General features: G+C 46.2%; 1 protein-coding gene across 1 annotated transcript; it reads right to left on the reverse strand.

Moving 5' to 3' along the window:
* Nucleotides 1-7,408: 7,408 nt before the first annotated feature.
* Nucleotides 7,409-8,998, reverse strand: LOC116878679 (hydroxycarboxylic acid receptor 2-like). The gene is given in 2 exon segments (XM_032876388.1): nucleotides 7,409-7,763; nucleotides 7,766-8,998. Coding segments are annotated over 2 exon segments (1,332 nt in total). The 5' UTR covers nucleotides 8,855-8,998; the 3' UTR covers nucleotides 7,409-7,520.
* Nucleotides 8,999-10,680: the final 1,682 nt, after the last annotated feature.

Below are 10,680 nucleotides of genomic sequence, written 5' to 3' on the forward strand. Positions count from 1 at the left end.
TCTCTCTGTGTCCTCACATGGACTTCCCTCTGTGTGTGTCTGTGTCCTAATCTCCTTTTCTTATACAGGCACCAGCCCTGTAGGATGCAGACCATCCTAATGACCTCATTTTAACTTTATTACCTCTTTAAAGAACCTATCTTCATTTTTTAAAAGATTTTTATGAATTTGTTTATTTATTTGACAGAGAGAGAGAGAGCACAAGCAGAGGGAGAAGTAGGCAGAGGGAGAGGGAGAAGCAGGCTCCCCGAGGAGCAGGGAGCCCAATGCGGGGCCTGATCCCAGGACCCCGGAATCATGACCTGAGCCAAAGGCAGTTGCTTAACCAAATGAGCCACCCAGGCGCCCCAGAGGACCAATCTCCAAACACTGTCCCGTTGGAAGGCCCTGGGGTTTAGGATTTCAACAAAGCAATTCAGTCAGATGCTCTGGTTCTGTGTTGTGCTCTGAGGGGTTTTAAGAGTAAGGAAAACGTTTATATGAGAATCACCTAATCTAGAAATTACCAGCAATTACAATAGACGCTGGCTCACACCTAATATCCTGCCCTAACTCCCCCTTCAGCGTCTCTGGGGCAAAGGTCTTGCTGGACACAGGAGAGAGCCAGGGACAGATGGAAAAGTGGGGGATGGTAGTGGGGATGACCTAGAGGCAGGGACCGTTACTCTCTAGATTCTGCTCCCAAGCATTTTTTGTTTGTTTCAATCAGGTGAAATTCACATAACATAACATTGACCACTTTGACGTGAACCGTGCAGTGGCATTTAGGACATCCACGATACCTCTGTCTGGTTCCCAAACATTTTCATCACCACAAAAGGAGACTGTGCCCCTGTTAGCAGTCACTCCCCATTCTCCCCTCCCCCAGCCCCGGCAGCCACCACCAATCTACCTTCTGTCTGGATGGATTTACCTGTTCTGGACATTTCATATAAATGGAATCATACACTATGTGAGCCTTTTGTGTCCAGCTTTTTCCAGTCAGCGTTAAATTTCCCATGGTGATTTTGCAGGAATTTTTACTCTTGTTAGTTTTTTACAAACAAGCTTATTTTTGGTTACCTTTTATCTTTTCCCAAGTGGCTAGCCATAAAATCTTTAAAACATAAAGGGCGTCTGGGGTCAGGGGTACTAAAGAAGGCGGAGGATAAGCTGAATCTGGTCAGATGGGGTTCTCATCAATACAATGGGTGATTGTGTCCCCTACAGTCCTGTCAGCTGGCCTAAGCATATACACGCATGTGTACATATACCTTAATGCTCATAAAAATTAAAAATGAAAATTCAGGGGTGCCTGGGTGGCGTAGTCGGTTGATCTTCTGCCTTCAGCTCAGGTCATGATCTCAGGGTCCTGGGATCAAGCCTCATGTCAGGATCCCTGCTCAGCAGGGAGCCTGCTTCTCCCTCTCCCTCTGCTTCTCCCCCTGCTTGTGCTCTCTCTCTCTCAGATAAATAAAATCTTAAAAAAAAAAAAAAGAATAAAAATTCATGAAACACTCATGTTCCTACCACCCAGATTAAAAAAAAAACAAACATTTATTTATTTCAGAGAGACAGAGGGCATGAACAGAGAGAGAGAAAGTGTGTGCACATATAAGCAGGGGGAGTGGTGAGGGGTGGGGAGAGAGGGAGACTGATGTGAGTGGGACTCGAACCCAGGACTCCAGGATCATGACCTTTGCAGGCTATAGGCAGACACTTAACTTACTGAGCCACCCAGGTGCCCCTCAAATCCTTCTTTTAAAATGAATAAAAAGCGGGGTGCCTGGGTGGCTCAGTCAGTTAAGCGTCTAGCTATTGATTTAGACTCAGGTCATAATCTCAGGGTTGTGAGATCGAGCCCCGATACTGGTCTTGACCCTCAATGCAGAGTCTGCTTAAGATTCTCTCTCTCTCCCTCTGCCCCTCCCCCCCTCACACATGCACTCTCTCTTCTTCTCTCAAATAAATGAAATCTTTAAAATGAAGTAAAAGCATTGCAGATAGAGTTGAGACCTCCTTCCATCCACGTCCCTCCATCCATCCACGAGGTAATCTATATCCTCTCGTTACTGTGTATATTTCCCATCTGAGATTTTTGTTTTCTCATATATTGATGCTTCCAAAAACCATGTTATTTGGTTTAGCATGTTTTGAACATTTACATACATGTTATCATATTGAACATATCTCTCTTTTTTTAAAAGATTTTATTTATTTGAGAGAGAGAGAGCAGGTGCAGGGGGAGGGGCAGAGGGAGAGAGAAAAGCAGGCTCCCCACTGAGCAGGGAGCCCGATGCTGGGCTCGATCCCAGGACCCTTGAGATCATGACCTGAGCTGATACACCCAGGCACCCCTGAATGTATCTTTTGACAACTTGGTTTTGGCTCGAGGTATTATGCTCAAGATTCAGTCCTACTGATACAAGTACTTCTGGTTCTTCCCCCGCCCCCCGCACCCTGCCATTTAGTAGTCCACTGAGAGCCTGTATCCCTATGTATCTCTTTCCTTACTGATGGACACCTAGGTTGTTTTCTCTTTTTCCCTATTACAAATGATGTTACAGTGACTATCCCTGATCTGCTTCTTATGAAATGTTAGCTTCTTTAGAAAGACAAGAAGGACCTTCAAAAAAGGAAGGAAGGGGCCAATCGCCAGTTAGCTTTGGAGAAGGGATACTAATGTCTAGAGCACCCGCCATGTGCGAGGCACTATGCCAGGCAGCTTAAGTACGTGACCCCAGCCTGGACCTGGGAGGTGCCTGGGTGCCTAAGTTGTTGGGCATCCTGGAAAGTTCTGGGAATATTGACCCCAAATGTGTCAAGGTGTTCACCCCACCTTTTCCAGTTCACATTGTTCATCTCGTGTTTTGCATTTTTTTTTTTTTTTCAGAACTTTAAAGGCAAAGACTCTGGAGTCAGACCACTGGCCTCTGTTCTCTTGGTCCCTCACTCATGGACTGTTGACATCAGGCAAACTATTCAAACTCTCTGAGCCTCGGTTCCCTTATCTGCAAAATGGAAATGGCACCTCCCCTGTGAAGTTATCGGGAGAATGTAGTGAGATCACCTACATGAAATTCGTAGCTCAGTGTCTGACAGGTGAGTAAATCTTAGATACACTTGGTGACAAATAATGATACTGATGTAAGCAGTGTCTCTCTTATTGTGGGTCTGTCTTTGCCTCATGTTGCTTTATGAAAACCAAAAGCAGGGGAGCCTGGAGGGCTCCGTCAGGAGAGCTTGCGACTCTTGATCTCAGGGTTGTGAGTTTGAGCCGCATGATGGGTGTAAGTGATTACTTAAAATTTTTTTTAATTAAAAAAAAAAGCAGATCATCAGTACTATTTTCCTACTAGAGTATCATAATCAAGAGGAGGGATATTTTGTAAACAGGTCAAAAAAACCCAGTTTTTCAACCTGATGACATCAGTAGGTCAATTTACTTTTTCTTCTTTTCGATTGTATAGGGAACATCATGCCCTGTTCCCAATACCTGTTGATGGTTGTAAATCCTTCTGTGGGTGTGGCCGGAACACTGAGTATATCAATATTTGTTAAGAGCATAGAAGTGCTTGCCTGTCATTTGCCAGGGCCATGGGATTGTGGACTATAGGTCAAGGTTGATGTTTGTAATGCCACAGGCAAACCCCTTCTCCCTAAAGAGACAAGGTGGCCAAATCTTAAATTTGAGCTCCAAGAGAATAGCAACAACACCAGTTGCAAAATAGTTATGTTTCATTTGTTGTAGAAAACACAAAACTTAGTGAACAGAACTTCATGGCCAGGTATTTCCTGCAACTAAGCCTGCCAATGAGTATTTCTTTGCCCCCAGTTTATAAACCAATATATAAAATCACAAAGACTTTAATTTTCCGGGAAGCTCTTCTGTAGGGCTCTAGAACTCATATCTGGAGGTCCACATCCAAATGGGTTTGGGCCACATGAACTGTGTGGCTTCCAAAGGTCAACGGATTACTTTTCCATTCTTGGGACCGCCATCTTGTAACATGGTGGCAGCAAGAGAATTGAGATCCACTGGAAGTCCAAACATGCTGTGTATGAGTGGCATGGAAAGTGATCTGGAATGTTCCCTGAGGAACACCTGGCAGAGAGCATGTCTTTACCCAAACAGTAATTTTAAAATACCCTTTGCACCCCTGTTGTGTGTCTCTTCATGACTTCATCACTCTTCTGTAGCGAGTGGTTTGGGACTGGATTCTCTCATGTGACAGTCTGGAAAGACACAGGTGTGGAGCGGTTAAGTCGGGTTCACGGCAAAGAGCTGGACCGAAGGGCTGTGAGCTGGTCCCCTGGCATCGCCTGACCCTGCTGTAATTCTCTCTCAGTTTCTGGGAGATACGCCAGAATGTTTCCTCTCTTCTGATTTTCCATTTTTTGCTTAAGCTCATTGAAAGTGTGTTTCAGATTCTTGCATTTATGAGATGTATGAGGCCTCCGAGTTAAACAATTATAAGAAGGCATCTTCTTACCACAATGAGGAAAGGAAAGGAATTTCCTTCTCAGGAACTTGGCTGGTAACACCAACAGCCCAGCCTCAATCATCAAAGAAGTTCATCAAAACTCCAGTTCTGCTTTGAAGAAGTTCCCAACTCAAACCAAAAAATGGGGGGAGTAGGAGATCAGCCATGGCCCAGTTTGGTTGGTAAATGATCGATTTCTGGTACTTAGTGAGCCCACCAAATGCCACCACAGGCCAAGGTACCACGGATAACCAGTTTCTCAGCAGAATTCTGATTATCGAAGCAAAGTGGGGGAAGAAAGAGGTCAGGACCATCTGGGAAGATAGCTGCTTGTTGTAAGGACGGCCAACAGAGCGACAGATCATAATCAGGAAATATGTTGAAAATGAAACCACAATGTGTATTAAGGACCAGAATCCTAGGTGTGAGTTAGAGCCCTCTCTTCAGGCAAGGCACTGTGGGTCAGATGGACTAATAAATTTGGAAAGGTAAGGGAGTTCACCAAATCAGAAACAAACATGAGTTTAAAGCCCCAATTTTATGGCTCTAGACTTAGGGGTAATCTCTTCAAGTTTGGAAGAGGTTGTTTGGGGACAGTTAAAATGAGGCCCTACTTTTTATGTAATAAACTCACAGAACTCATAGCTTCCAAACTGGTACCCTCCAAAATAAAGAGAAAATAATGGAAAAACAATGCATATGTGATTATAACTGCCCCTTCCAGGGGTGCCTGGCTGGTTCAGTGGGTAGAGCATGTGACTCTTGATCTCAAGGTTGTAAGTTCGAGCCCCATATTAGGCATTGAGGTTACTTTAAAAAAATTAAAATCTTAAAAATAAATAACTGTGGGCACCTGGGTGGCTCAGTGGGTTAAGCCTCTGCCTTTGGCTCAGATCATGATCTCAGGGTCCTGGGGTCGAGCCCCACTTCGGGCTATCCGCTCAGCAGGGAGCCTGCTTCCCCCTCTCTCTCTGTCTACTTGTGATCTCTCTCTCTGTCAAATAAATAAATAAAAATCTTTAAAAGTAAGTAAATAAGTAACTGCCCCTTCCAATATATAGACAGACACATACATGTTTGTACCACACCATTGGTTTAGTCCAGAATAACATTACTTGCTCCCATTAAAGTAAATTAATTAATTAATTAATTTTTAAAAAACAAGGTTTTTTGTTTTGTTTTGTTTTGTTTTAAGATTTTACTTATTTTTGAGAGAGAGAGAATGAGCACAGAGGGGGAGAGGGAGAATTAGACTCTCCACTGAGCAGGGAGCCCCAGTCAGGGCTCCATCACAGGACCCTGAGATCATGACCTAGGCCAAAGGCATGATTTGACTTCACTGACTGAGCCCCCCCAGGCGCCCCTGAATATGAATTATATAAGAAGAGGGCCTCGGGTCCCTTGTGCCTTATTCTATCTGGTACATCTTTGGTGCTTAATACCTAAAAGCTGATGGAAGGACGCCTGCCTGGTTCAGTCAATAGAACATGTAATTCTTGATATCAGTGTCAGGATGCAAGCCCCACATTGGACGTAGAGCCTGCTTTAAAAACAAACAAACAAATAAATAAAAGCTGTGGACCTCCTGAGCAAACGAACAAGGTGAGTTAGTTCCCAACAGAGCTTGAGAGCCGGGCTCCCTGCTGACTCATGCATTTGAGGCTGGGGGAACTACTCCTTTCCTCGGAGCTCCCCTCTGCCATGTCTTCCTCTTTAGGAAGGTGATCTCTGCTTTAACTTCCTACTTCTAGGAATCAATGGGAGAACCAGACAAGCAAAGTGCTCTGAAAACCCTTCAACATGAGAAGGTCTGTCTGTGGTTCCTCAGTTACTGCCATTCCAGCTATGGCTTGGAGTCTGGAGTATCTACCTTTCTTATCTGTGTCTGAGTCAGGATGGCAAAGCAAGTCTCGTCTTGCTAAAGAATCAAGGAGTGATAGGCTAGGGATGAAAGCGTAACAGAAACTTGGACTGATCGCGGGCTCAAACCAGTACATCTCCTTTCCATCCCAGAACTGGGAACTGAAACTCTTCCATAGGAAATTTTTTCTTCTCCCTCCCTCCTATGCAAACAGCCCGGTCTGTCCTGATTCCTTTTTTAATACACTAATAGTCATAGCAATATTCACCAGACTCTAAATAGAATGTACCAGGCCCCTGAAGCCCCATTTGTGCCCCCCTTCCAAATTAAATTATTCATACTTATTCCCAGCCCTTCCTCATCCTCGTCCTAATGCGTGTATAATTTTTACTTAACTCTCTCTTGATGCAGCTCGGCGTCTGCCTCTTTTCCTTACTCGACAGTGTTTGGTATTTTCTATCAGGACACAGTTAACAGCCCATAAAGGTCTCCGCTTAAGTAAGAAGTCCCTTTCTCTGACCCATCACCCAGACACATGCAACACCAGACTGTGTGTCTTATATCAAAATTTATTGAAGTGGTAGATTTCTTATAAGGACAGAAACACAAGCAAACGAACCAGGAGGAACCGTCTCCCTCTAGCCACTGGGCAGCATTTCCCTTTTAATGATAAAACCAAACGGAAGTGGGGAGCAGCGGTCTTCTCTGAAGCCTCTAACCGCTCAGACTTCCAATTAGTGTCAACAGGAGAGGAACGGATTAGCCGCAAGTTGCTGCCCAGATGTTGTTCCTTTCTCTAAGTGAGACTGTTCCGCTCAGTGCACCCTGACTAATCCCTCTCTTACGCTACCGGAAACTCCAATATTAACCAAAGCTTGCGCCTCTCCCTACCCACTGCTTTTCTGCTAAAGCTTGGCCGAAAGATGTGTTGGTCCCATGGAATGTGGGTGACCTACTGGCTTGTTGAATGATTCCTGGCCTCCCCCGAGGGGCCATAACGCCCTTCCAACCACTTAAGCTTTCCTTATCCCAGCTAGAGCCCACCAACAGACTGGGAATCCGCCCCAGGAGCTGAGAACCACCTCAGGCAGGTGGGGGAAAGGCCAGTGAATCACAGGTGCTCGTGGGCGTCTCCCTGCCTCCAGCTCCGCTCTGCACAAGTGTGGACAGTTCTGCTGTCTTCGGTTCTGTGAGTGTCAGAGAGGTTGGGAAGAAGTTACAGGAGCTTTACTCTCTGTTCCCCCCCAAGAGGCCTCTGGGGACGCTCCGCGACCAGGCAGCCCACTCTGCCACACCCCTTCTCTAAATCCGATTCTCTGAATCTGGAAGTCCCAGGAAACCACGGGCCCCATCTCACGATGGTCTTTGTGCACCCAGCCAGACTCTATTCCCAGAGACCTTGGTTCTTGGTGACAGTCTCCCTTCTTGGCTTGGTGACTTAGCGAGAAGCTGGGGGCAGATAAGACGGGTTCCACGGCTCACCGATGTGGGCCACTAAATTGTCTGGCACGCTCCTGGTGGTGCTCAGATCGGCAGTGAGCTCCATGCTTGTGCTCTGGATATTATCTGCTTCTTGGGGCGCCTTTTTCCGCAGGTAGCGGTTGATCAGGGTGGAGAAGAAGTTGGGGAAAGACGGGCTGGAGAAGTAGTACACCAAAGGGTCCAGCATGCTGTTCATGTAGGTGAAGCTCAGGGTGAGGAAAAACGCCAGGTCCACTGAGCGATAGATGTCACAGTTCCTTGTACCCGTGGTGTGCAAGAGCCAGAAGATGCGGATGCGCACGGCCACGCTGGGCAGGAAACAGATGATGAAGACGATGGCCACCACCATGATGAAGTTGATGGCCCTCTTGATCTTGGCGTGTCTGTCCATCTGCCGCTGGCGCAGACTCCAGATGATTCTGACTGAGCAGAACAGGATGATGGCCAGGGGCAGGACAAACTCCAGGAGGAACATGGCATCGTGCCACCGGAAGGTATGGCAGATGCTGAAGCTGCTGCACAGATTGGCATCTCGGTTCCTGATCAGCATCTTCTTGTACAGGAGGTGACCCGTCAGCCCGATGGTGACACCCCACAAGAGGCAGGAGATGATGGCCGCCGTCCGATTTGAGATCTTGTTGAGAGCGTGGTGAGGGTGAACCACCCGGAAGTACCTGTCCACGGCCACCACCGTGAGGAAGATGATGCTGCCTTGGCGGTTCATGGCCAGCATGAACAGCATTAGCCTGCAAGCGACGTCCCCGAACCTCCAGTCCCATTTCCGCACATAGTTGTCCGTCAGGAATGGCAGACAGATGATCAAGAGAAAGTCAGCCACGGCCAAGTTGAACAGGAAAATCCGGCTGGATTTCCAGGACTTGAGGTGAAAGCAGAAAATCCACAGCGCAAGGCCATTGCCCAGGAGTCCGAACACAAACTCCAGCCCCAGCACCGGTGGCAGCACGTTGGCGATGAAGTCATCCCGGAACACGCAGCAGTTCTTCTTGTTTATTTCCAGAAAATGATCCTGCTGCTGGGGCAGGTTCATGAGTGGAATGAGTCGGTCCTAGCGAGTGCTTCAGGAAAGAGGTATGTGTCTGAGTGGCGAACGCCGAGGTTCAGCTCCCGCCTTTATGTCACGTCGGGGTGATGAAATTGGTGACTGACTGCTTACCAGGAAACTACGAAATCCCTTAGAAGAAAAAAAAAAAAAAGAAGCCAGCAAGGCTCTTATGCAATCTGCTGTTTGCATAAACAAGTAATAAAAATCCCCTGGGGAAGACAGGAACCCACAAAGGTTCCTAAATGTAAAGGATAAGTTTCGGCAAGCCGACTGTCATTTGTGAATTACGGCGATGCAGACGGCTTCGCTCCGGAAGGCTGGGTGCTGGCATCCCGAGCACTTAGCATGTGAGAATTAATTCACTGTTGGGTGGCTGGCTTATAACATAAACAAAACAGCAGAAGCAATAATAACGTCCTGTGCTAAACACCATGGTTTTCTAGAAACGTTAAGAACAACTGTGAAGTATTACATGCATATAACTTAAGAAACAGTAGGAGGTACATGATTTCTTCCAAAACACCAAGAAGACATTTTATGAGGACAGACGGGTCGCATTTGAGGCTTCCCTGCCATAGTCTCTGTAGAGACCCGGATTGCTTTTCTACACCAGAACTTTGCAGCTAAGCTGTAGTTAGGAGAAAGGAGAAGAGAATAGCATACAATTTCATAAGATGTTTGAAAACTTGAACCCAGTTTGGATTGCCAGCGGTATGTTACAATAAACTGGGGTTTTCGTTTGTTGGTGTCAGACTTTGATAGGCTTCTGTGCTCAAGTAAGCAATTTATTTTGAAGTATGCGATCTTTATTTTTTTAAATATTTATCTATTTATTTCAGAGAGAGACAGAGAGCACGCACAAGTGGAAGGGGCAGAGGCAGAAAGAGAGAGAGAATCTCAAGCAAATTCTGTACTAAGCACAGAGCCCAAAGTGGGGCCCGATCTCATGACCCTGAGGTCTCAGCCCAAGCTGAAACCAAGAGTCAGACGCCCAACTGACTGCACCTCCCAGGTACCCCTGAAGTATGTGATTTCTTAAAAATCAATATGCATTGGGGCACCTGGGTGGCTCAGTGGGTTAAAGCCTCTGCCTTGGGGTCAGGTCATGATCTCAGGGTCGTGGGATCGAGCCCCGCATCAGGCCCTCTGCTCAGCGGGGAGCCTGCTTCCTCCTCTTTCCCTGCCTGCCTCTCTGCCTACTTGTGATCTCTGTCTATCAAATAAATAAATAAAATATTTTAAAAAGTCAATACGCATTATTTTTCTAGAGTTTTAGATTCATGGCAAAATTGAGCAGAAAGTAGAGTTTCTGTAGCCGTCTGTTCCCCGCCCCCCGCCTCACCCCACTAAGTGTATATACACGATATTTTAAAATCCTCTATTTTCAGAAAATTAAACTTAGAGGGATGGGAGCTTTGGGGACTTTGAACTCTGCCTCACGGCCGATCACCATGTCACACATCATTTCTTTGCTTTTTAGTATAATTGGGTGTAACCCTATAGAACATTTCTACTTTTAGTATTTTGGCTATGATCCTTGCTGAGCAAGAGGTTCTAAAATGTGTTGCTTCCACTTTGAGTTAAAAATAGGAAATTTAGGGCGCCTGGGTGGCTCAGTGGGTTAAGCCACTGCCTTCGGCTCAGGTCATGATCTCAGGGTCCTGGGATCGAGCCCCACATCAGGCTCTCTGCTCAGCAGGGAGCCTGCTTCCCTCTCACTCTCTCTGCCTGCCTCTCTGCCTACTTGTGATCTCTGTCTGTCAAATAAATAAATAAAATCTTTAAAAAAAAAAATAGGAAATTTAGGGCAC

Source organism: Lontra canadensis, unplaced genomic scaffold (genome assembly GCF_010015895.1).
Source record: "Lontra canadensis isolate GAN:19392208 unplaced genomic scaffold, GSC_riverotter_1.0 scaffold58, whole genome shotgun sequence".
NCBI classification, from domain to species: domain Eukaryota; kingdom Metazoa; phylum Chordata; class Mammalia; order Carnivora; family Mustelidae; genus Lontra; species Lontra canadensis.